This window comes from Aphis gossypii, chromosome 3, assembly GCF_020184175.1.
Source record: "Aphis gossypii isolate Hap1 chromosome 3, ASM2018417v2, whole genome shotgun sequence".
NCBI classification, from domain to species: Eukaryota; Metazoa; Arthropoda; class Insecta; order Hemiptera; family Aphididae; genus Aphis; species Aphis gossypii.
This window is the reverse complement of record NC_065532.1, coordinates 27,731,697-27,758,872: the sequence shown is the minus strand read 5'-3', so window position 1 is coordinate 27,758,872 and position 27,176 is coordinate 27,731,697. Positions and strand designations below refer to the sequence as shown.

Below are 27,176 nucleotides of genomic sequence, written 5' to 3'. Positions count from 1 at the left end.
TTCCCAAAAGACAAAATTTTAGGGGTTTGCTGGGAAAAACAAATACACCAATATGGCCAAACAGATGCAGATAGGAAATCCATATTTTAATTTGGTAAAAACAAATAATTTTAGTTAATATATTTACTTTGTATCTACTTGACTTCCATATTTATTCAACATTAAATAATATATTTAGCGGTTGTTTGTTCTTTGCATTTTGCAAATGATAGTTATATCAGTATCCGGAATAAGTGTAGAAAAGCATTAAAATCAAATGCTATTCCTTTGAAGTAAGTTTTTTAAAATTATGATTTCTTAATACATAAATATATTATTTATTTTATGTATTAAATTAATATTTGGATTTATTTAAATTTTAAGTATACGTGGCATGATGATGGTATTATGTGTCTTGAAGAGTTTATTCTCCTCAAAAGAACAGGTGTTTTAATGAACCAGTAATAATCACCTTAGCTGGAAAATTCTCTGTGTACGATTAATTTAAATACAATCTATTACTAAATACTCACTAAACAGTATAATTTTGATAAAATATTATGTATTTTACTTTTTAGAGACTCATCAAAAAGGTTAGTTCTGTATTTTTCATTAGACCTGACAAAATAAAAAAACAATATTGTATTATTATTAGATACTCGTGTTTGTATTGTGTATAGTTACTTATGGTCTGCAGAAGCAACAACAGATTCACACAATTTTTCTCTAAAAAGTAAAAATACACACATAATACCATCAATCATGCCACGTATACTTAAAATTTAAATAAATCCAAATTATATATTTAAATACATAAAATAAATAATATATTTATGTAATTAAGAAATCATAATTTTAAAAAACTTACTTCAAAGGAATAGCATTTGATTTTAATGCTTTTCTACACTTAATTCCGGAAGACATGATATAACTATCATTTGCAAAATGCAAAGAACAAACAACCGCTAAATATAATTATTTAATGTTGAATAAATATGGAAGTCAAGTAAGATACTAAAGTAAATATTATTACTAAAAATTATTTGTTTTTACCAGAATTAAAATTTATGGATTTCCTATCTGCATCTGTTTGGCCATATTGGTGTATTTGTTTTTCCCAGCAAACCCCTAAAATTGGGTCTTTTGGGAACCGATGTAACATAATTTTATGATATTTCACCAAACTTTTTCTTTTGCTACCATTATCACATCCAAAAAACTCACAAATTGGCATTTTGTGTGTGAAAATGTAAATATTATATACCTATAGGAGTATTTTACTTATTCTATGTAAATCGTTTTATGCAGAATTAAATAAACACAATCAACTTATATAATCTAGTATAAACAATTAACAACAAATAATTCGCAAATTGATTGTATTTGTTAATATTAAAATATCATAATACATTGATATCGATGAATAACATAAAAAAAATTGCATCAGACGTCATAAAAAAAATGATAAAATGTAATTTGTCATAGTAAAAAGCTCGTATTATTCATAAATCATAATTATTAATTTTTAATCAAAATTGTATTTTTGGCGCGTAATTTAACGGCTATCGAAATGAGGCGAACCACGACTATGGATAGGAAGGGTTTATTATATCGTGGATATACCTTTCTATTTTGTCACGGGACCGATGTCGGCCAAAAGCCGTTCTTCGGTTTGCGCCACGCGCGTGTTCGGTTGTTCCCGATACGCGGTGTTGTCAACGCTCGTCTGTGTAAAATAACGTCGTACAACGACGGCGTACACCACGGACTATGATATATTATGGACTGGTATCGAATTTTCTGGGGGAGTAGGAGGGACCGAGCATCAAATGTTATGAAAAATAAAATCCGAATGATTCCAACGCCATCTACATTTTTTTTTTATATTATTTTAGTATATAAAACTATATAAATTATATAGAGAGCGCTAAAATCATTCGTAAATTTTTTACCCCCTGGCCCCTGCACTCCTCGCTCGCGTAACATTTTCGGCTCACAGATATTGCACTCGAATACTCCGTAGTCCGTACTCGATAGTCGATACCAGTCCATTATGTCTTAGTCCGTGGCGTACACTTAGGTGGCACCATTTGCCTCCATCGGCGCGGCGCACCATGCGAAAAACGCGGTCTTGATCAGGAAATACAACGGCACTAACCGGAGAAGGCCGCCGCACATCTGCTGCACCGTCAACGCGACGGCGAACTGCATCCAATAGGTGAACTATCTGTTGTCCCGCGACACGGACGCGCGGTGGTGCCCAGGAGAACATGCGAAAAACGCGGTCTTGATCAGGAAATACAACGGCACTAACCGGAGAAGGCCGCCGCACATCTGCTGCACCGTCAACGCGACGGCGAACAGCATCCAATAGGTGAACCACCTATAATTGTCCGGCGATACGGACGCGCGGTGGCCGGCGGCCAGGCTAAACCGGTCTTCACGTCTTGTCTGCTCGACTTGTGTCTTTTACGTTTTGTTACGACTGCTCCGTCCAAGTTCGTGGAGATCGCCATTGTTTTTAAGCGTTGTTTTTAAGCTCATCGCGCTCTAACAGGCTTCGTTGCTCTTTTGACTCGTTTGTTACTCCCGTAGTCCCGTGTTCAGTCATTGCCGAGCTGTTGTGTTTCAGAGTACGTGACGTTATTGTTGTCCGTTGCTGTAATAGTGGATCATTCACAAGCAGTACGTGCAATCCACGTGGTACTAGTTCGGGTATTCAGCAGATCAGCCTTCCTTCAGCCTCCAGCTCCGGTACCCAGAGCGGTGATCCCCGTCTTCTCCTTATACATTTGTTTTCTAGTTCCCCAAGAAAATCTTCTACTTAATAATAGTGACGACGAAGAAGACTTTGATGGTAAATTGTTGAGCATAAAATTCTAATGATCTTGTATTCTTTCTACAAATTATTGATTGCATAACTATTGATTTTTATTTTAATATAATACCATTTGTTTTCTAGTTCCCCAGGAAGATGTGCAATTAAGTGATGGGGAAGATGCAATTGATGGTAAATTTCAAAGTTTAAAATATTAATGATCTTGTTCTCGGATCTCTACAGTATTCACTATTGATTGAAATGTTATTTATATTTATATTATACTAGCTGATCCGGCAAACGTTGTTTTGCCATATAAATAATTTCCTAGTAATTTCTAGTGTAGACAAAAAATAGCTTACTTATTGGAAGTATGTATGTATTATGTATGTTAGAATGTGTATATTGTATGTATGTAAGAATGTGGTATATGCGTGAAATAAGCATGGAGCGCTGTGAACGATGAGGGAATATAAAAATAACAAAAGGCAAACATTATTTTTAAGTTATTATAATTTATTCCGTAAAATTATATATCATTAATTGAACAATTACGACAGTAACACTATTAAACAATATCAATCTCTTAATGCTATAGCGTGAACAATATTTTTTGTTAGTCCATCATTAGCTAACACAACCAAACTGGATGGTTTATTAAATTGTTTCAATTTCAGGTAGTTGCACTTTTCCTGACGCGCAACACATCCCAGCTGGCTCATTTTTGAATTTCAGAGCATGACAATGCGGACATTCCTTGTCCATAGCACCAATTACCACTTTTGAATGAGCATAATATTCAATATCGGGCTCATACTGGAATGCATCAGATATAAATGCTCGATGTACCTGTTGTCGTTGTTGGTCATTTGTTCTTCGTCTTTTGACTGTGAAGCGGCGTGATTGTCGTTGTTCTAATCTTCTGACTTCATTGCGTTCAGCTCGTGTATCTTCTGGCTCTTCTTGATGCAATTGCGCCATTCTGACACGTGCATCAGTATTTTGTTGCTGGATTTGTTCTTCTGTTCTTTCGGATCTGTTATTTCGCAAGTTTCGAGCTTTACTTGTACTGCGGCTCAAATCAGCCCCTTTGCGTTTTCTTGGCATTGCTCACTGTACAAAACATCTAATATATAAAATTCTCGTGTCACAGTTTTCGTTGCCATACATATTGTTTATGCATCAAGTGTAGTAACGTTGACAATTGTACATAATGTATGTTTTGTACGGTGAGCAATGCCAATAAAACGCAAAGGGGCTGATTAAAAGGAAAAATTGAGGATTGTGTGTATTTTTGTATGTTATATCTATTATTTTTTTTTTTTTTTTTATATATACAATGTGTCCCGGGGCGAAGTGACCGGCCGCTGTCATATGAAAGTATACCTAAAATGATGAAGAAATAACCTTTAAAGTGGGGGGTCTAACTCTTTTTTTTTTGAGTTATGGGCAATTTAAGTTTTTTTAAACCAAACAAAAACTACCACGGATTTTTTTATGTTTCTCCGAAACTTTTCAACATTTTAACATAATTTTTTTTTTGTTTTAAAGCTATTTAATTGTCCTTTCAACCAACATACGCAATTAAACCAAATTTATGTAAATTATTATTATTAAATTGAAAAAATTAAATATTTTTATCAAAAGTTGGAATTTTTAAAAATAAATCTCGTATTACTCAAAATAATTCAATACTTAGTATGGGTTATTTTGATTGTGTATTATTCTACAGAATAATACTTTGAATACCTTATAAGTTTGGTTTTCATATCTTTCATAATCGCAGAGTTATAAGCAGCTAAACATTACAGGTCTTTTGTGATTTTAATTATTGGCAATTTATAATCTTTCTAAATATCAAGTATAACTTAGGCATAAACTCATTAGGGGCGATAGCAGCAGAAGAAATACGACAAAATCATGCTGAAATACAAAGGACTACACAAAGTGTTTCATTTAGAGCTCAAGCTTGTTTGCAGTTAGGTGGGGAACACTTTGAAAATCTTATTAATTAATCAAATAAACATAACATTTATTTCCTTGTTATTTAATTATTATTATTATTAAACTACTTTATTTTTATTTTATTTTTAAAAAAAATTGACTTCTTACATTATTTATATCACCTAAAATTACCATAAAATAAATTGCCAATAATTAAAATCACAAAAGACCTGTAATGTTTAGCTGCGTATAACTCTGCGATTATGAAAGATATGAAAACCAAACTTATAAGGTAATCAAGGTATTATTCTGTAGAATAATACACAACCAAAATAACCCATACTAAATATTGAATTATTTTGAGTAATACGAGTTTTATTTTTAAAAATTCCAACTTATGATAAAAAAAATTTAATTTTTTCAATTTAATTATAATAATTTACATACGTTTGGTTTAATTGCGTATGTTGGTTGAAAGGACAATTAAATAGCTTTAAAACAAAAAAAAAAAAAATTATGTTAAAATGTTGAAAAGTTTCGGAGAAACATAAAAAAATCCGTGGTAGTTTTTGTTTGGTTTAAAAAAACTTAAATTGCCCATAACTCAAAAAAAAAAGAGTTAGACCCCCACTTTAAAGGTTATTTCTTCGTCATTTTAGGTATACTTTCATATGACGGAGGCCGGTCACTTCGCCCCGGGACACATTGTATAGATATGTGGTTAATACTTAAATGGTATATAATATATTCTATAGTATAATCGTTTAAACAACAACTAAATCATTCATAGGTACATAAATTCAATAGAATAAATGGAAAATGTAGTATACCTAATTAAGGACCAAGGTGAATGGTGATAAATTAGTACAATCAATTAAGGTACCTATAAAAAACTAAAATCCAACCATTTTTTCAAATAAAATTAGTTGAGTTTAAATCAAATAGAGTAGGAGCAGTAATCTAGAAAGTTGGTAAAATCATTATTATAATTTTTCTACAAAATATTCAACTAGTATCTAGTGATGTAATTTTAATATTCAATAAAGAGAGGCAAAAGTTTTGGCCAACCAAATTGCCCAAATAGGTATCTTAAAAATACTGCTCCAATAAAAGTATTTTAAAGCTTTTGCAGGGTTATCTTTTATTAATTACTTAGTACTCGTTAGTTGTTAATTTCAACTTAATGCCATATAAAAGAAATGTTTACTGACTAACTGTACCTATCAAAAATAATCCTAATCCATTAATATACCATTGGTTGTTTTCTCAATTAGTCTAATTTATAAATTTATAATTATTTAGATATTTATCATATTTTTAATGTTTTTATTGCACTGTTTTCTCTTCTAATTGTTTAATTCAAAATTGTATTTTCGGAATTGTCTACACTAATCTTATTTGTTTTTTTTTTTAACAGTGTTTTATCTCAGAACAAGCTTTAACTTAAAGTATAATGTGATAGATAACCATGTAAATTGTATATTTATATTTTTTGTCTTATTATATGTATAATATTTATGATGATTGTTCAATAATAAAACAAAATTGTACTAAAATGTTCCTTTTTAGTTTTTATTCATACAACAGTATACAATATAAAAATTCACAACAACTTCTACATAGTTACTTACACGCACTTCTCCGTGGCCCGTGCGGTTATGCGTTATATATAGATCTACATAGATATATAAAATTATAAAAGTATTCCGATTATTAATTATACAATTTATTACAGTAAAAAAAATTTTCCGTTCCCAGCACACTATTTATTATTTGCTCAAAATACTATAAAAGTATACATGTTTTGTCACCAGGAATAAGAATGGTAAAACGGTAACAACTGCGCCCCAGCCCATCGGCTTCGTTTAAAAACAGACAGGGCCACAGAAAGCAAATGCCTATGTTGGCCCTTTCCCCCAAAGTTACAGCTGTATTCGGTTACCTACTTCAATCGCGTCTTATACTCTTTTAGCTGACGTCTGACCCTTACTTCTCACTAAGAAGTTCTTAGCCTCTTGAGTCTTGGAAGACACCTATAAATCGGATAACAAATCAGTAAAATGTGTTGGACAGTAAACTTACAGTTGAGACACTTCAACAGATGATAGATGTTTGGGGCACACTGGTATAAGGGCTTTATCGTAGCCCGTAGGATAATGTGCCTACGTATACTCATTACTCTGCTTAGCGTTTTTATGGCTAATGAGCTAATATTCTAATAGATCTATATATTGTTATGGGCTTCGAGATACTAAGGCTAAGTTAGTATGACCATGCCTCGGGTCGAGGGTGATGCAGATGCTATACTATGACCAATGACCATGACACGTGTCGGGATGGTAAGCGCACCAATAATTATAGTGCACTAATGATGCATTTGAGATGTTATTGCACATTATCAAATTCGTGTCCGAATTTGCAACAACAACTACAAGGACACCTGGTTTCACCCAGAAGGCGACAACTCGACGTAAACAAGAGACGCACCACAATATATAAGGGAGCCCGAAGACCAGCAACGGCAGATGTACCAAAGCTATCAACAACTGAGCACTTTCACGACACTCAGCCACTTACTTTGTTTGTTACATGTATTTCATTTATACGCAATAAAGACATATTTCGTTATTGAGTTTAACTTTCATTCAAAATAACCATCTGGATTTAAATCTGATACTGGCACGCAAGTACGCATCAATATAGTGCACGCTAGGAACACTACACAATCTTGCCCCTTGCTTCAAGGGGCATAGGACATATCACAATTCATTATTCACAATCACTGCAGTGTTACACATTCAAGCAACTTATGAACCATCACTAGTCAACCACCGACAGATTTCAATTTTGTAATCGTAGTGTACGGACCACGTATACTGTCCGTATACTGATATTACATATATTATGTTGTGATGACACATTTTTACATAAAATAATTAATACAGACATGCGAGAACAAGAGAGTGTGGAATATCTTATTAGTAAAATAATTAAACAATTAAAGTAGAAACACACGTCTCTTTGCTAAAAGTCGAAATATGTATGTTTCAATTTCAACATTTTGAAAATGTAATTTGCGCGGCGCGATAGTAGTGATAGCACCTATAGTAGCCAGTACAACACTACAGTAGGTAGTTTTGCGTCTTTGTGATGTAAATAAAAAAAGGTAGGAAGAACTATCGAATTTTTATAGTTGAAGGTATTTTTTTTTAACATGGTTTGGATTAATCTGCACTGTTATTTATTGTGTTGCGTCTGCTTGCCATAATAATAATTGTATAATAATACAAACCATAATAACTATTATAGTTATTCTGTGATAGCTGATAATACTGTTATAATATTATGTACTCTTATCTAATATAATAATAATAAATAATAATGAATAATAAATTACAATCTGTAAAACTTTTTGTAATTCTGTTGTTATAATAATATATTAATTACAATAGTATGTTGGAACGCAATAATCTAATTTTTCATATAACTAATTATTAATAAATATTAAATTCATAATTCATAACATTACAATACATTAATACTACCTAAATACTTTATTTTTTTTTAAACAAAATTAACTACTTTATTATTTTTAATGACATTAGTTGTATAGTACCTATTTGTCTGAGCAATCTAAACTATAGCCCATACACTGGAGATGGGCTATGGGCAGTGGGCACTATAATAATAATATAATAATTATTATTGATTTTAAATGAGTATCATTTTAGAACATTTTAGTTGACATTTGAACAGTTACATCATTTTTAATATGCATAAAATAAATATGTAAGTATCATATAATTAATTTTAACATTATAAACATTAATTAGCTTTATGATGCATTTGATTTTTTTTTCTCGCAAATAATCAGTAAGTAACCTGAATACAATATGGTAATCTCATTTACTATAATAAATATGTATTTTTAATTCTTCAATAATATAAGTATTTAAATTTATAGGTATTAATGGTATTATAGTTAATATATTTATCTGATAATTATATAGGTACTTAAACAGGGTTTAATACAATGGGTCTTTGGGTTTAATAAATATTGTTATTGTTTATAAAAAATGATAATTGTATTGTATATTAAACACATTCATAAATGAATACATTTAAATAATTTTCTAGTCATTAAAGTGTATCAAAAATGGACGATCAGGATCAACTTGTATTTGCTGACACAGTTAACAATAGATTATTTGGGCTTCCAGAAGTATTGGATAAAAATGTTGATGACATAATTGTAAATGAATGTGATACTGTCTTAACAAAACCACCAGACCGGTAAAATACATTTTTTGTATACAATAAAATTCTAAAAAACCTAAAAATATTCATTAAACTTTTAAACAATCTATTAACATATTTATATTTGTGTAAATAAATTAAATTAGAAATAATTATTATGAAACATTTTTTTTTTCATTTTCGATGAATTTATTGCTCATTACATTTAAATAAACTTATATTATTAACATTTTGATAGATGACATAACTATATCACATTATATTTTTCAGATACCATTTTGGATTTATAATATTTTATATACTTGGCACTTGTCTTCTACTACCATGGTACTTTTTTATGACTGCAAATGATGTAAGTTTTATGTACCTATATCATTTTTTATCTTCAATAATTATATTAAATAAGTATCAGAAATTATCATACAAAATTATACAAACCTTATATTTCTAAATTTAAATGCAATTGTAGTATTTATTTTACTTAAAAAATAATAATAATAATAATTAGAAATTTGACATCTTTGTTATTTGCCCTTTACAAAAGTAACTAAGTGCTATATATTTACAGAACACTCTTTGTATACCTATTGGCTATTTGGTATGACAATCTGCATTTACAATTAGATAAAACCATAGGCGTGTGCAGGAATTTTTCACAGGGTATACAGAATTGTTTTAGTAAGGGTTACTTGATCTACTACAATTTATAATGTCTCTATATTATATAATAATAAGCTTATAATAAATTAAAAATTTTCAGATGCTATTTTATTGACAATGAAAATAAAAAATATTAGTTGTAAATTTAATATATTATTATTGACTATTGTATAAAATAAAAACAATTATTAATTTACATATTATACTACATATACTACATATTATAAGTGCTCGTATTATAATATATTCCTATAACTATGTAAGATTAGAGCATAGGGCAGATTAAATTTAAAATATATTTTATTTTTGTTTTTTTGGTATTTTATTTTTTGATTGTATGAATGTAGACTATATATTTTTATTAACTTATGCAATGCACCATCTTAATGACATTTCTATATTTTGTTTTAATCTAAAGTACTGGATGTATAAATTACGAAATTTGCCAAATGAAACCCAAGTAATATTTCTCCTGCCAAATGACAATCACGATCATTCAAGACTTCAAGCTAACTTCACTTCTTTTCTTACCATTGCTGCATCTGTTCCTAGTTCACTAATGTTATTACTAAATACATATTTAGCTAAAAAGTAAGGATTACAATAATATAATAACATTTACTATGTATTTTATTTAAATAACTAAAAAGCTAAAATACATGTAAATATGTTTAGGATGTCAATTCATTTTCGAATGATCAGTTCATTGATGTTAATGCTTATTTTGTTCACAATTACCACAATTTTAGTTAATTTGGATTCTGATTCATGGCAAATATTGTTCTTTATGATAACTTTAGGAACAGTAATTTTTTTAAACAGTGAGTTCAGTTAACATAACTATTATTATTTTTGTTAAAGTAAAACTGAAAGTTTTAATAAAATTTGTTTTTTTTTTTTTAGTCGGCAGTTCTATAATGCAAGGAGCTGTGTTCAATTTAGTCAGCTTTTTTGATAGTAGCTATATGACAGCAACTGTATGTGGTCAAGCATTGGGAGGCATTGTTGCTGCATTAGCTCAAATATTGGCCTTGTGGTGGGGTGCATCATCTGTCCACAGTGCCTTTGTTTATTTCTTATTTGCTGATATATTTATCTTGATCTCTCTAGTATTATATACTTTTTTAGTTAAAACAGTTAGTATATATTAATATATCATAAATTAATTTCAAAGTAACAAGATTTAAACTTAAAAAATTCTAATATATAATTATGTCTTATATGCTACCTACTAAGGTCTAATCTTGATAAATCAAATTTTAATACATAGTTAAATTTATCATTTTAATTTGCACTAAAATGAAAAATATTTTATTTGCATAGATGATTGTTGTTATGACTTTTATATAAATTATCTCTTAACATTACCATTACCAAGAGCCTAACTCTAATGATTTATTTAAAAAATATTATTTCAATATGACTCATATATACTTAATATTTCACAACTATTCATCTGATTTTTGTGATGGATTTGTTCTTTTTGCTATTTCATGCATTAACACACGTGTTTAACAGAATATTGCAAAAATATTTTATGTTTAACCTTTCTTAGCTCATAGTATAAATCTGTAATGTTTTTAAATCATTAATGTTGTAATTTTATTATTAAATGTGAAATTAAAGTGATCAAAAGAAGTAACAAAATCCATAATCATTTTTCTATGTAGCAAATAAGACTAATACATACTAAAATTATCTAAAAAAATGTATTATACTTTGCATTAATTATCTAAAAATTAATTCTTTTAGAATATATATAAGTATTATGTTCAAGACATACCTGCAAGTGTATGGATTAGACGTTCATCTTCTACGCAATATGCTTTACTTGGTAATGAACAAACCCCTACTGTAAATACTTATGCAGTTTTAAAAAAGGTATATAATATTTGTATATAATAACCATTTATTGTAAAATTTAAAAATTCTAAGCCATGAAAACTTCATTAAAACTCAATAATATTTTAATTAATTATTGTTAGGATTGATATAGAAATATGCAGTATACTAAATCATATACATTTTCACTAAAATTATTAATATGATTAAAGCATTATATAAAAATGTTTGATATTTAATATTTATTTTTAATTTTAATAGATATGGAAATTGGGCTTGAGCACTTTTTACAATTTTTTAGTCACTATGTCTGTTTACCCAGCAGTTACAGTACTAATAACTTCAGTAAACAAAGAACACACTGCCTGGACAGGTAAATATTTAAAATCTTAATTTTGTATTAATTGATCAACATCAGTAATTTTATTAATATTCATGTTTACATGTTTAGATACATATTTTTTGCCAGTGATAGCATATTTACTTTTTAGTACGTGTGATTTCTTAGGGAGAGTTATGTCAAACTTCATAAGACTGGTAATTACTAATTTTTATTAACCAAATGTATTTATAATTTGAGTAATATATGTATACTGATTTAACATGTAAAGGATTAAATTATTAATATATATATAGATATATTATGTATTAATTATTAATTATTGTAATATTACAGCCAATAAATAGTATTTGGCCATCCGCAATATTATCTGCTTTAAGGACTATTTTTATCCCCTTGATGATGCTCTGTAATGCTAAGCCTCGGTATTATTTACCTGTCTTAATAAATAATGATCAGTTGTATGCAGTTATTATGTCTGTATTTGGTTTTACCAATGGTATAGTTTCTAACATCACAATGGCTTCTATTCCCTAGTAAGTATTAACCATTCTTAAAGCTTTTAAGTGATTAATTGTATTTTATATTGGTCAAACAAATTTGTTTTTCCTCATAGCTTTGTTGACAAACATGAACAGGAAGTAGCTAGTTCATTGATGATTACATTTCTTGGTATTGGTATCTCTACAGGTTCTTTGATAAGTTTTGGAATGGTTAATTTACTATAAAATGTATACAATTACAAATGTTTAAGACTACAAGTGCTTCAATGCTTTATTAATTATTTTATGTATTGTTTATTAATTTTAAATTTAAATTTATTAAATTATGTTATCTACTTATAAGTTTAACAACTATATTATGTTTATAATTTTATATATTTTTAGTGTATTAATTTTTTATTGAACAAAACAATTGTTAAAATAATTTTTAGCTATTATATGACGTAACTGCTAAGCTTTTATAGTTTACTTACTGAGTTATAACTCACGACGGCTATAATATTTTTTAATTGTATTCTTATGTGTATAATTTTTTTAAGGATTTCTATGAAATCATGTAATACGATGTACCTACCTAATCAAAAATAATCAAAAATGTATTAAACATTTATATCATTATTAAATATTTGATAAAGTGTATTTATTTATTTATCAAGTAAAAAATTGTTTTAGTTAAAAGATTCTAGGTTTTAGAATAATCTAAATCATTTTTTTTTTAAATTTTGAACAGTATTTTTGTTACTATTTACTATATTTTGTTTCTTTATTCAATTTTTGTTTAAATATCTAATTTTGTTTGAATTTAAATTTAAAATATCTACAAAAAAATAGTATATTTACATATTAAAACATTTTTTGGTTTCAGTATAAACTACTTATGAGAAATCTTAAATTAAACTATATAAATAATGATAATAATAAATATTTATACAGTTACCTATAACTATAAAATAATTTGCAAATTTTCATTGTTTTGGCAAATTTTGAACTTTAGATGTGAATGAAAATAGTTAAACACTCATACTAATAAAATATTACTTATTTTAAGTAATTTTAAATAACTATAATAAAAACTTATGAAAAATCTTGTAATAAGTTTATTCATCCTTTAAGCTTTTTGACTAAGAAGATAATTTATAGAAAAATAAAAAAACTAAACAAAAATGAAAATATTAAACATCTATAAAAGGCTCAAAAAGTAAAAAATATTTTGAAAATTGTATCATTATAAAATTAAAAAAAAAAGGTATATAACTAATCTGGTTAAATGTGTAGTGTTTGTATCAATATCATCATTGAGTAATTCACTTTAACATGTAGATATATGTGTGTTGAATTACTTATTAGTTATTATAATTATTATAATACTTAGTAAGTAGTAAATACTGTATATCTTTTTATGACATAATATATTTTTGTTATTAATTTTTGACTATCTACCTATTCTACCTACTTCAGAAGTATGCAGTCTGAATAATAATTTGTAGTATAAGTAGGCAATAATATAAACTTAAACTAAATTTTTTTAAATGCCATTGCATAATTTATAAGAAATATTAAATATAAAATTATATTTATATAATAAACGTAAAAGTTGAATACCAATGAATACAATTTTTTAATAAAATAACTAAAATCGTTTGATAAAAAATCTGTAAAATAAATATTTCCTATCAATGCATGATAGCATGAATACCTATCTAGTTTTATCAAAAGTTAATTTAAATTTTAGACACGACAGGCATAATAAAATATTGTAGATTTATGTTAAACTATTTTTAATTAAGTCTCGAGTGTACTTCGTTATTACTTATTGAGAAGTATGTGTATGACACTATTGACACTGTAAATTGTAATGTACTAATTTGTGTGTTAAACTTGAATTCAATGATAAATCGTATATAATTGTGTATAGGAAAGTGTATTGCCCGTATTGGTACAATTATACCATATGCCCTTTTTTCTTAAGCCCTCAATGCCGTTCCTTTTACGACTATAGGTGCATCATTGTCATGGAACCAAGGAAAGCTCATTTAAAAACTGAGTATTATAAAAATATAAATTGGTAATAAAAAATCACAACACGTGCGTGTAAAATTATTTTATACTACTCAAATTTACTATAAATTAAGAATTCCTACTTCCTAGTACCTAAATTGTGTTTTTATTTATTAAAAAAAAAAAATATTTTTGTTGCCTTCAAATTTACATAATTGACAATTATTTTTTCAATATCATTATCAGTTACCAATAGGTGATCAATGATTTCAAAATATCGGACCACAGTCAAAGACCTTATATCTTATACAGTTATACCTTGAATTTATAGACTATTAAATTTTATATTTAATAGTAATAAAACTATTAACTTTTGATTTTCTATTGACAACTGATACTAATAATTTATTGCATAAATTAATAATGCCATTCTTTTCATGAATTTTCATGTTTCAATTTTTAACTTTCGTTGATCCGTCGGCGAGTTATAGCTGCTTAAAGTTGGCTGGTTTTAGAAGGTTTTTAGGTGTTATACACTTATACATTAGTACTAATTAGCTCTGTTAGAACTGGGATTTTATTTGTAAATCCAGTAGCTATAATAGTAATAAATTCGATATCGTCGACTCCTAGGTATAGCGGAGAGTGGTGATAATATTTATTATTTGTACCTGTTACTACCTGCCATAGCTTATCAATTGTTAATTGTTAGTACCCAATTATAATAAATTGGACTACTTATTAGTTATTACTAATTATCTACTGAGGGATTATAATATATAATACATTTACACTTAGTAAACACTTCCCATAACTACCCAACTTTGAGAAGTTATAACTCATGAACGGAGTAACGAAAAATTAAAATTTGAATGTGATAATTCATAAAAAATAGACTTATTAATTTATGAAATTTTAAGTATATCTATAGGTTGTCATTTGAAAATCAAAAGTTGATAGTGGTTTACCTATTATACCTAATAAAAAAAGGGTGGAAATATTTGGAAGAGTTCTATAATTCAAGAACAGTATGGATCTTAAATTTTGAAGAAAAAAATTTAAAAAAAAAGTTAATACATTTGTCACACACCACTTCGTACCTTTATATAGGTTATACCTAGTTAATAACTAGAACTAAGAAGACATCTTGTATAATTATTTGCTCATCTCGCGTGTTTATTAATATCCCAGTTTTAATTAAAAATTAAACTATAGTAACTATTTGAAGTATTAATTTTCTTTTACTTATTAGTATATAATATAGTCTATTAATACTAAAATATAAAAATCATCATTATAAAAAAAAATTCTGTTTACAGTTTCTCAAAATCATAAAAATAGGGAGTTTTAATCGCCAGAAATTAGTTCATCGTCTAAAATATCAGACAGGTCAAATGTCTAACAATAGACATATTATCTATAGACTATAATACCATATTTAGTCCTCTTTACGACACATTGCTAATAATTGCTACCTACCTATCTATATTTTAGTTTTATACATATTTTATTGTTATTATGATTTACCTATAGGCTATAACGGCTATAACCTATGATTGTATGTGTGGTAAAATTATTAATTAAGTAGGTACCTGTACCTACCAACCACTTAAATTATTATTTGAATGAAAGAGTAATAATATATTTTTTTAAGTTTGAATTATATACTACCTACCTATTGATTTGGAAATAAAACTCAAGTTCAAGTAGGTACCTATGTATATTAGTGACTAATGTACCTAGTTAATCCATAATTGGTATTTAAATATTATAGACAATTAGTAGGTATATTAGGTAGAAAATTATATTATTATATGAAATAATAAGGCTAGGCATACCGAGTTAAAAAGTAACTTTTAATTAAACTATAAAGGTAGGTAACGAGTTAGGTACTTTGTTTTTTTAAAGTGAGTTCTAACTTCACGAGTTCACATTTGTCTCATGCTACTATGCTAGGTATATGTAGGTAGTTGTAAATTAATTAATACATTGCAAATTCATACTAAATTTATTTTTCAATCGATATGAATATATTTTATTTTGAACAAATTATAATAATTTGTATATCTACATAAAACATATATAGGTACATATAACACTGATAATCGTAAATATTATTTAGAGGTAATGCAATTCTATAATAATTAATAAGTACCTACCTATTGTACATCTGTATGTAAGTATTGCAATTATTAAATAGTAGACTATCGAAATTTGAAGTGTAAAATGCACTATTCTCAATAAAAATATAAGTTAACTTTTCTATGCTGTAACAATATTATGATTAGGTCAAGTATAGGTAGGTATATCAGATATTTTAATAAACATTGTAATTTCGGTGGTTATAATATAATTATCAATAAATTCATACTATAGTATGTAACTTTGTATACCAAGTTGGAAAATAAGTACTTATTCAAATAAAAGTGTAGATATTATACAACATGTTATAAAACTAATAATTAATAACTAATAGCTAGGGCGCCAAGCAGGTATCATGTTTTTAATATTTTACCAGTTTATCTTCCATTTTAGTATTTTACCTACTAATACTGGTATATCTTGTAATATTAATAAACAGGATTGTATAGTTATTCGGAGGTCAGACGACCTATATTATTTACTCGTGAGTCGTTTAATTATTTGTGTTGAACAGTGAGTACCTAAATATATATATATAAAAATTTACTGTTTAGCCGTTTTCCATCTCCAGATTTAGTAGATAAGTATCGCCTACCTAAATCATAATTTCTTATTATATTTTCTTTAAATGTTGTTTTGTATTGATGTACTTCATATTGAATATTTAATTTATGTCAAAAAGAGGACTACCTATTTTTTTTTTTTATAGGTGGCTCTAGGTACATTTTAAATTTTTTTATGAACTCAGGATAAATGATAAAATTAATAAAAACATGATAAATTATCTTTAATAAAAAGACGACAATTATCCAAAGTGGAAACAGCGTTTAAATATATTTACCGTAATCGTAGTTTAATCCCACTAAATATAGTACGTATAATTTACGTTTATACTAAGGATAACTTTGGTATATGTATATGCGTAGTAATTATTCGTATAATAATGGTATAGGTAATGAGTAATGACCGTAATGTACGTTAAAGAAGATAGATTTTACATTGACAAAATACGCATAAACGTATTCGTACATTTTTCGTGATAAAATTACGTTTATTTAACGTTGACGATATGTTGATTATTGGTTGGTCGAAATTACGTCGAAATATAGGTAGGTAGGTAAGGATTTACGTATATTTTACGTCTAGTTGAAAATTTGAGATCGGTCAGTCCACATTTTTTTATGATCGAACCAGTGTTTGTGAAGTGGTCGATCAAATTTTTTTAATAAAATATCGAGTGATAGATACTAGTGGTAAGTATAAACTTAAATCTTTACTCCTATTATATTAGACATAGCTTGCCTCGACACTGGGTAGAATTTACGTTGATGTTTGGTTAAACATTTATAATTAATGTAATGTGTAAAGCGTAACTGGGTAACAATTAAATTTATAATTTATCTATTATCCTTACGACCTTACGTGCTATACACGATAGCAGACGCTACTACTTTAACTGCGAATCGGGAGATCCCTCATCCCCGTCAGTTATAACCGACGACACCGCAATCGCCGTTGCACTATAATAGAGTTATACTCTACACGTTGCACTCGTACACCCTGATGCTCAACACGACGTATTATACCTATTACTGTATTATCTATTTACTATTAAGTGGTATTACTGAGTACCGAAATAATATCCTTTGAGAATATAAATTGTGCATGCATCATAATCATATTAATATTAACAGGTCTATGGCATGCACAGATGACCGTTGCATCGATGGATCGCTCATGAATGATGTAGGTGTTGTGATTTTTTGTAATCCACATTCCACACTTCACTTTTTCTCGCCAAAAGCACACTATCCGACTATCGTCTTAAAGTAGGTAATTTTTTTATAAATTATAATATTATACTATTATAGTTAGTGCTTCGTAGTTTTACTTATAGTGGCGTACGCAGGGTTAGGGTTTTAACCCCCCCCCTGAAATTTTTTCGTTTTACAAAAAAAATCTTATTTACCACCATTTCAATACACAGAGTAGATAAATTGTTATTGATAATTTTTAATAGATATAAATTAAATTATAAATTAATTATTAATTATAATTTGTTACAACTAATTATACAAAAACTGTTAAGCAAATTATTTAAATTGTTTATTATTATTTAAATTATTTACTCATGTAAAACCCTAACCGAATTAAAATCCTGCGTACGCTACTGTGACTCGAAGTGATTAAGCACTCATTAAGCTATATAATATTATTTAAATAATAAATAGTAGATAAATAATAATTAAAGCGTGGATTTGTATAGATTTGCATATTTTCTTTTGCTTATTTTTTTATGCACATTTAAGATTTTTAGCGCATATTTCGTTGGTTTTTAATACATATTATGAATTAGCGCTCTAATAATAATATTTGATGTTGCACAATGCCACAATAATGCACACATTACTTTCACCATAGGGCATAACCTAACCTAAGGTTATCTATGGTAAATAATAATAACTTAGGGTTGACTTTATTTTTTAATAATACAGAACATTAATAAAATTAATACTTAGAATTATTTAGTAAGAATTTTAAAGATTTATTTTTAATGAATTTTGACGTTTTGTTCATAATTATGGGTCAATAATTTAAGTCTAAAGAATCTATTTACATTTGAATTTTGTATTTAATTTCCAAAATGCCATCAAAGAATAATAATACTACGTTATGTGTTTGTGACGTTTGTGTCCTACCACAACTACACGTCTACACAAGTAAAAAGTATACTTGATACACCAATTGCAATACATCAATATAATATTATTATTTAATACCTAATTTATAATCGTATTTAGACATTACAATGTAGTTATGATTTAAATTTTAAATAGTTACCTAATAAGTAATATTATGATCACACACAGACAAGTTCTTCCAGTGACATTGAGAGCAGCTACGTGGTGGCCGGTGGAACGAACTAGCAGCTGTTCGACCGGTCTGTTATCATAATTTACCAACGTTTTCGTTCGAGATAACCACACACGTCTTGCCGTCTTGGTGTTAGCTGTTTGCTAATGGAAAGTTATAGCTTAGCTGTTTAGCACTCGGCAGTATAGATTATAGAATAGTTGCAGTTGCAGGTAGCATGATTGTAGTTGTTGCTTGATTCGTTGAGTTTTTAATTAATTTATTATTTATTTTTTATAATTTTAATTCGATTTTTATTCAGATAATATTATTTCAAAAACACTTTAACACAAAAATTATCGGTACACATTTTTTTAGCTATTTTAAAGTATTTATTTTATAAAAATTATATATTATTGTCAATTGTCATTAACGTAATGGACGGATCAAAAAAATTTGTAAGTCCTTTTTACCGACCCTGGATGACAACGTATGGAGCTGCTGCACCAGCTGGTGGATCTAACAAGGGCTTGAAAGGCATTGTTGCTGGTAAGATGTTATTAAAGCATTATTGCTAATATATAAAAATTAATAAGTAATTAATAATTTAATATGGTTTAAATCTTGTAAATTTTTGTATTTATCAGTTTTATGTATTAATTATACTCAACTGCTTAAAAAAATATGATTTACCTATATTTTACTTTTTATTAAACTTAAAAATTAAAATATCTAGTAAAAAGACACTGGATGTATGCTAATTTAATATAGAAAATATTTTATTTTGAAAATAAAAAAAATACCTCAATAAAATATTACCTATAGCTATCACTACTGACACTACTCAAAATCATGCGCTAAACGGAAAGTTAAGTTAGATACCAGTATTGTATTAGATCAATAAAATGTATTGAAGGTTAAATCATTATTTTGTATTCTTTTACTATTTATAAAGCAATGTTTACACAGTCAAATATTTTATCAACTTCCAATTATTTTAGAACATGATCTAAAATATTTTAAATAATATAGGTATTTGATATAAAGTTTAGTAAAATATTTGACAGTTTGATGAGGCTTAAGAAACCAAAAATTATATTTTTTCAGGTTATTCTATTTTTACTTTTAAATATTTGTAAATAGTGTTAGGTAACTACTTAGTAGGTAGTACTATAATTTTAATGTGTTAACATTTTCATGTATAGTCGTGTTTAAGAAAAAAAATGATTTATGCTGGGTTGCATGAACAATCTGATCACTAAACATTTAATAAATTAATGATGAAGTAATGGTACCTTAAACATAATGTAGTGGGCTGTGATTGATTCAATAAAATTTATTGAACCATTAAATTTTTCAATTTTTATACATACCAACCTAACCTAACCCCTGGTGTTTTATTATTCAGATTTTCCTTAAATATATATTGTCATACGTTTAAATTGTATGTTCTCATAAAAGTATTTTTTTTTTTTTTATTACTATTAAAGTTAACCAAAATAGTTTTGAAAATACTAACTCAGTAATAAGTATTACTATAGTATATATATATACTAATACCTATAGATTTACCTAAAATTATTGACTATTTAACTCTGTAATCAATGAAATAATATTATTACCTATGTAGGTAGTAGGTACCTATAAATTAGTTATAGCTATTATTAGTTGCAATAAAATGCCTATAAATTCCATCACAACATTTAATTGTATCTATTTAAATTATATTTAATTAGTAATCAATCAATGTATAATAGAGGTGTTAAAAGAAAATTAAAATATAAATATTTCTTATTTGTAAATTTTTTTTTCTTATTTATAATTTATTATACAAATGTTTTTCTTTGTACAATATTATAACTGCAGATTTTAAAATCTATATGAAAACATATCATTGACCTTATGCCATTTAATGAAATTTAAACATTACTTATATTTGTAAATTGTATAAGACTTTTTTATTTCTTACATTTTATAATAGGTTAGGTTCCTATTATGAATTATATTTCTAATCTAAAGGTTTATACCTATTGCTTTAGATTTATATTAATTTTATTGTATTATAAGTGTCACATCTTAGAAACTGAGATAACATCTGTTAGTAAGAGTATGGTTGGTATGCCCTTAAACATCAAACTATTGTAAAATATACATTTTATGGAAAACAAATACTAGTTAGGTATATTACATAGTTTATTTTTCTGAATTTATATTGTTACTAGATACCTACTATTTTTTTACTTATAAACTTTAAGTATAAATTTTATCTTATTGATGATTACATAGAATATAGATAATGCTTTGATCATTTAAAATATAGTTATTCGATAAGCATCATATTTTATAACTATGATTAAACTGTATAGTCCTTACAAAGGTCATTGAGATCATTGGGAGCATATACTTTTTGACCTTGAATTATATTTCACACGTTTCATTACCTAATTCATTCTTATTAGGCATTGACTTTGTAATTAGGTATTTGATTTATGTAGGTAATATTGAATTCTTAATTTTAGCTTAAAAATCGGCATTTGTGTAATATCATATGATCTATCAACATCCACCTAACTTATCATAATTAATTTGTGGTCTACCATGTATTGTATTTTAAAAACTACGTGAAACAATTATTAAATTGTATAAATATAAATATTAAAATATTTATTAAATAAAGTAGTATAATAATAATAAAAAAAATGTAAAATAAAGTAGGTACCTAGTATAATATTAATTTAAAAAATTTGTAATTTTTTAAAGTGGATACTTTATGAATATCTTACCTATATAGCATTTATATATATATCATTAGATTTGTGCATTGATCTGTATGAGGCTTCAATCTAATAAATATATAATATTTGGCATATTGTTTCATGCAATTTTTGTAAAATTTTCTTTTTTAAAATTGATCCTAACAATTTATTTAATGTGTTATATAGTATAATATACCATATTATGCCATATGGTAGATAAAATATTACATTCTAAATTGTGTGGTAGGTTAGCATATTGCAGAAATGTCTAAAAATCAATATACATAATTTTATATTTTTGAGTACTAATGATAAGTACCTACTACCTATCTTAACTAAGCCAAGAATCAATTTTATTTTCAATCTTTTTTTAAAAAATGGTGTTAAATTCAGATATATTTGGCTATTGTCTACTAATACCTACAAATATATTTGCACAATACCAAAATAATTATACTCAACAAAATATATATTTGTTAATTGTTTATTATAAATAAGTTTATAATTTTTCTTTAATCTAATCTTGATATAAGCTTGTAAGATTAGTTGTAACAATTCAAGAAAAATAATAATTATTCATTTTCGGTATTTATTATAATGTTATAAAAAATATTGAGATTTGTATTTACTACTTGTAATTGTTTTTGAGAATTTCATTGAATATTTTAGGTAGATATTAAGTTTTTTAAACAATTCTCAATCATAATAAAAATAATCATTGATATATATTTATTTTTAAGAAAATATATTTGATTATTTAAAGGTGATCCAGATTAATTGGACATTATGTTATGCATTAATTTATAAATTAAAAAATAAATAAATACCTATTTTATCTCGAGGTAGTAGTTTCTATTTATAAAAGTTATATATATATATAGGTGCTATCATCATTCTCAATTATTAAACTTATTTTTAGATAAATGATTTATAAATCTATTATTTTACTAGATTAAAAAAAGTGTTTTTAAATCATTTATCTTTAATTTATCACATTTGAATAATTTTTTCTTTAATTATTTATTTTATAGGTGGAATTACTGGAGGTATCGAAATATGTATTACTTATCCAACAGAATATGTAAAAACACAAATTCAACTCGATGAAAAAGCTGGTGCTAGAAAATATAATGGAATAATGGATTGTGTTAAGAAAACTGTAAAAAGCCATGGTGTTTTTGGCTTATATCGTGGGCTTAGTGTGTTACTTTATGGATCTATTCCAAAATCAGCTGTTAGGTAAAATTAAAAAAAAAACATTAACACTAAGTTATCAATACAGGATATTTTAATAAAATAATATTATGGATAGGTTTGGTGCATTTGAAGCTCTCAGTACTCAAATTGGTGGCAACGGAGAATTAACAGCTACTCAAAGAGTGTTGTGTGGTCTTGGCGCTGGTGTGTCTGAAGCCATACTTGCAGTCACCCCGATGGAAACCGTGAAAGTGAAATTTATTAATGATCAAAGGCTGGAAAAACCTAGGTTCAAAGGTTTTTTCCATGGGACCAGTATTATCATCAGAGAACAAGGTTACTAACAATATAAAATTATGTGAAACTGTTATTTTTATTAACTTAAGTTAATATGCATAATAATATTTTATTAAAAGGATAAATTATGCTATATTAGTATTGTCTTATCTATGAAAAGTTATATTGCGTGTATATTTTTCACAATTGATATTCTACATAATTCAAAATATGAATATTCACATATTAAAATTAATTAAGGGTTCAATTATTAACTGTTCTAAGAACAACAAGCTAGAAAGTTTTTATGAGCCAACTGAATTTGTTTGATGGTCATTAATATGTGTGAAATGTTATTAATAGAACTTTGGAATGTAGGTCGAAACAAACAAAATTATGATTATTAGTTGTAAAAACTATTGGTAGAACTATGCGGAAGTAAAATTTAAAAACCAAAATGAAACTTTAGTTTATTTATTATTTTTAGTATAAAATAATGCTAACTTTTTTATAATAATTATATCTCACATTTTTATAGACATAGAAATTATTGATATTCATACGACATATTTTTATTTTTTTTAGTTGCTGTTGAAAGCTTTTTTTCATTCTTGTTACTAAACTCTAAATAAAATAAGTTAATCACATATCTTATCAATTGACTCATAAAATTAGTCAAAAGATTTCACATTTATTATCATAATTTACAACCATATATTTAAAGTCTGTATTACTAATAATATTATAAGTTATAACTTATGATTAATTTCAATTAATTTATCTATTATTGAATAGATCAATAAAATTATTTGCTTTTTTTGTTATTTTGTTATATTATCTGTTACTATTTAAAATCCAATGAATATTATAAACCTTCACATCTTTAAGTGGTATTAGAGTATTATGTTTTGAGTTTTTTCTGATAATATCTATAATACCATAAAAATAAAAACTTAAAAATGTTTGAAAAAATAAATATTATTTTTTTAATTTTGTAGGTATTAGTGGTGTTTATCAAGGATTAATGCCAACTATATTGAAACAAGGTACTAACCAAGCAATTAGATTTTATGTAATGGGTGCATTAAAAAATCTCTACAAGGGAGATGATCCTAACAAACCGGTACCTAAACTATTGGTTGGAGTTTTTGGTATGGCAGCAGGTGCCGCCAGTGTTTATGGTAATACACCATTGGATGTTGTTAAGACACGTATGCAAGGACTAGAAGCACATAAATACAAGAGCACAGTTGACTGCATGCTCCAAATATGGAAAAAAGAAGGACCTACAGCGTAAGAACTAATTTAAATATTATCAAAACATTTTTATTTTGTCTATATCTCAATTTATTTTATGTATTTAAAGTTATAAAATATTATTATTTGATAATAAATATTTTTGTTTATAAAATAAATAAATAATGATTTTTCATTTATTAAAAGCAATTTTTATTTTTGTTTAGGTTTTACAAAGGAACTGTACCTCGACTTAGCAGAGTGTGTTTGGATGTTGGTATAACTTTCATGATTTATGATTCATTCATGGATCTCTTCAAAAAAGTCTGGCCTTGAGTTATCTAATCAAAAAAAAAAAATATATCAACAACTATATGAAAATATTAGTAAAAGTAAAAAGAACACTGTGCAACCTTATCCCTTTTCTGGATAATCTCAGTTTACTGCACATATTTTTCACCTAATTATCAATATATTAATCAATATTCTGTCAACTATACTTTTTAAATGTTTTTTTTTATTGCTCTAATTTTAAAATTAGAATGAAAAATTAAAATCTTTTAAATGTTGTTATTTTTGTAATAAATTATCAGGTAAAAAATAAATTATTTTTATTGGAAATTTTTACATTCCAAAATGAATAAGACGCACACATTTTTTTGTAATAATTATTTAAATTGTTTTGTGTTTTTTTTTTTTTTTTTTTAGTTAAAAAATTATTAATTGGTTATTTTAGTTTTTCATTAAACAATTAAAATGTTTGTGTTTTATATTATATAATATATTTAGATATATATATTTTTTTGAGATATAGTTTTTTCTTTGTGTTCACAATATTTAAATTGTTGGGGTTTGTTTATTTGTCTGTTAGTACTTAAGATTTGATGTTATTATTTTTTTTTTTTATGGGAGCTGAAAAATTAACAATCGATTAATCAAGAATAATATTTGCCATTCAATAAGGTTTATGACAATAAGTAGAGATGTATTGCATTTTTACCTTTATTTTATCAAGAACAAGATCTATCTATATATTTTTTATATACTGAGAACTTTGAAAACACATTTAAACTATTTAATCTAGTCTAAAAATATAATTTTATAGATTATTTACATTTTGAATGTTTCGTACTCATTTTGCCATAATTATTTAAATTTATAGACTTCTGTATGTATATTGATTATTGTTATAAATTTTTGTGTATGATATATTTTTGTCATGTTTTGTAAGACTTGAATATGTTTAAATATAACATAACAAAGTGTATAACAATACACTATGTATGTATAGAGTGTATCATAGATATTTGAAAATTTTATAATAAAATGCTTTTAAACATATCACATATATATGATACACTCTGTATGTAAAAAATAAAAAAATAATTATTGAACAATTAAAACACTGTTAATAGTATGATTGATAAATATACCTACATTTATTTTAGTTTTGTCATATTGTCGTACAACTTTTTAACAGATTTTTATAACTTATGTGTAATTTGTGTATCCTAATTCCTTACATACAATTCAAGTATAATAATGCATTTATAAAATTAATCTGGGTTCTTAATTTCTTTTTAATTAGGTATATTTTTTTTTTAAGAATGATTTTGTATTGTTATAATTAGGAAAAATACTAATCTTTTGTATGAGTTCATCTAAATCTAAAATGTAATGTATAAATACAATATTTAACAAACAATAAAGAATGTTAACATAATATTATAGTACTCCTTTTTTGTTTAATACTTAAAAATTTGAATATATATTTATTTTATATGTACTTAATGTTTAGTTAACAATAAGATGGTATTAATGTAACTAAACAAAATTTATTAAATAATGAAATTATTATAAATCAATAAGATTTTATTGTTGACGTGAGCTAATGGCTAAAAAAATATGAGTGAAATTATTATTAAAACGATAGAATCATAAATTCTTTAACTGTTATGATTTATTTAGTTGTAAGGCCGTATTACACATTTAATTTATTATTAAGAGTATTGATGATAGATACACTTAATGAGAATTGAGAATGCGTTTTTTTCTAAGTGTTAGACTGTCATAAACAGTTAATTGCTTATAAGGTTTTAGAATTGTTGGAAATACTTGGAATACAATGACTATTATGGAAATCTGAAACTGTGGACAACTGTCAACTACAAACTAAAACAATTAGAGAAAGCTAATCAAAATACTAGTTAATTTGGTGAATGAAATGTTTGGATTCATTTTCAAGAAAAAAAATGTGACTGTGTGTTAATTACACATATATGCTTTAGGTTAAAACGGGATAAAAAAAAAGAAAAATCTGCATAGAAAGAATAGTGGAATGTGTTGGCACTGAATGCTGATATCGCGGCGATATT

At 26.3% G+C, this 27,176-nt stretch overlaps 2 protein-coding genes and 1 long non-coding RNA gene across 6 annotated transcripts; all 3 read left to right on the top strand.

Moving 5' to 3' along the window:
- The first annotated feature begins 550 nt into the window (after positions 1-550).
- On the top strand, positions 551-4,883 carry LOC126550833 (uncharacterized). Its single transcript, XR_007604861.1, has 3 exons — positions 551-2,836; positions 2,942-2,989; positions 3,475-4,883. It is a non-coding gene; the product is annotated as an uncharacterized LOC126550833 (long non-coding RNA).
- Positions 4,884-7,883: 3,000 nt separating this feature from the next.
- Positions 7,884-12,968, top strand: LOC114125968 (equilibrative nucleoside transporter 1). Of its 4 annotated transcripts, none has more exons than XM_027989809.2 (11): positions 7,884-7,907; positions 8,879-9,034; positions 9,269-9,350; positions 10,077-10,249; positions 10,334-10,479; positions 10,562-10,794; positions 11,411-11,539; positions 11,762-11,873; positions 11,952-12,037; positions 12,177-12,376; positions 12,457-12,968. In XM_027989809.2, exons 2-11 carry the CDS (start codon positions 8,898-8,900, stop codon positions 12,566-12,568), a joined length of 1,410 nt encoding a protein of 469 aa, XP_027845610.2. In that variant the 5' UTR covers positions 7,884-7,907; positions 8,879-8,897; the 3' UTR covers positions 12,569-12,968. The 4 variants fall into 4 exon arrangements, with proteins under 4 accessions (XP_027845610.2, XP_027845609.2, XP_050059115.1 ...); XM_027989808.2 differs by lacking the exon at positions 7,884-7,907 and adding an exon at positions 8,120-8,530; XM_050203158.1 differs by lacking the exons at positions 7,884-7,907; positions 8,879-9,034 and adding an exon at positions 9,567-9,676.
- Positions 12,969-18,202: 5,234 nt separating this feature from the next.
- LOC114125967 (tricarboxylate transport protein B, mitochondrial) lies at positions 18,203-26,526 on the top strand. The gene is made up of 6 exons (XM_027989807.2): positions 18,203-18,312; positions 19,354-19,885; positions 23,124-23,331; positions 23,405-23,625; positions 24,564-24,858; positions 25,029-26,526. The coding sequence occupies exons 2-6, from the start codon at positions 19,774-19,776 to the stop codon at positions 25,135-25,137; spliced, it is 945 nt and encodes a 314-aa protein (XP_027845608.1). The 5' UTR covers positions 18,203-18,312; positions 19,354-19,773; the 3' UTR covers positions 25,138-26,526.
- The last annotated feature ends 650 nt before the right edge of the window (positions 26,527-27,176 follow it).

What these genes read in the sequence shown, in the direction of transcription:
- LOC114125968 (XM_027989809.2), top strand. Translation starts at nt 8,898, where the DNA reads ATGGACGATCAGGATCAACTTGTATTTGCTGACACAGTTAACAATAGA. An exon ending in AACAGTAATTTTTTTAAACA is followed by an intron (nt 10,480 to 10,561) that starts GTGAGTTCAGTT and finishes TTTTTTTTTTAG; the next exon opens with TCGGCAGTTCTATAATGCAA. An exon ending in ATACTTTTTTAGTTAAAACA is followed by an intron (nt 10,795 to 11,410) that starts GTTAGTATATAT and finishes TAATTCTTTTAG; the next exon opens with AATATATATAAGTATTATGT.
- LOC114125967 (XM_027989807.2), top strand. Translation starts at nt 19,774, where the DNA reads ATGGACGGATCAAAAAAATTTGTAAGTCCTTTTTACCGACCCTGGATG. An exon ending in CTTGAAAGGCATTGTTGCTG is followed by an intron (nt 19,886 to 23,123) that starts GTAAGATGTTAT and finishes TTTATTTTATAG; the next exon opens with GTGGAATTACTGGAGGTATC. An exon ending in AAAAAAGAAGGACCTACAGC is followed by an intron (nt 24,859 to 25,028) that starts GTAAGAACTAAT and finishes ATTTTTGTTTAG; the next exon opens with GTTTTACAAAGGAACTGTAC.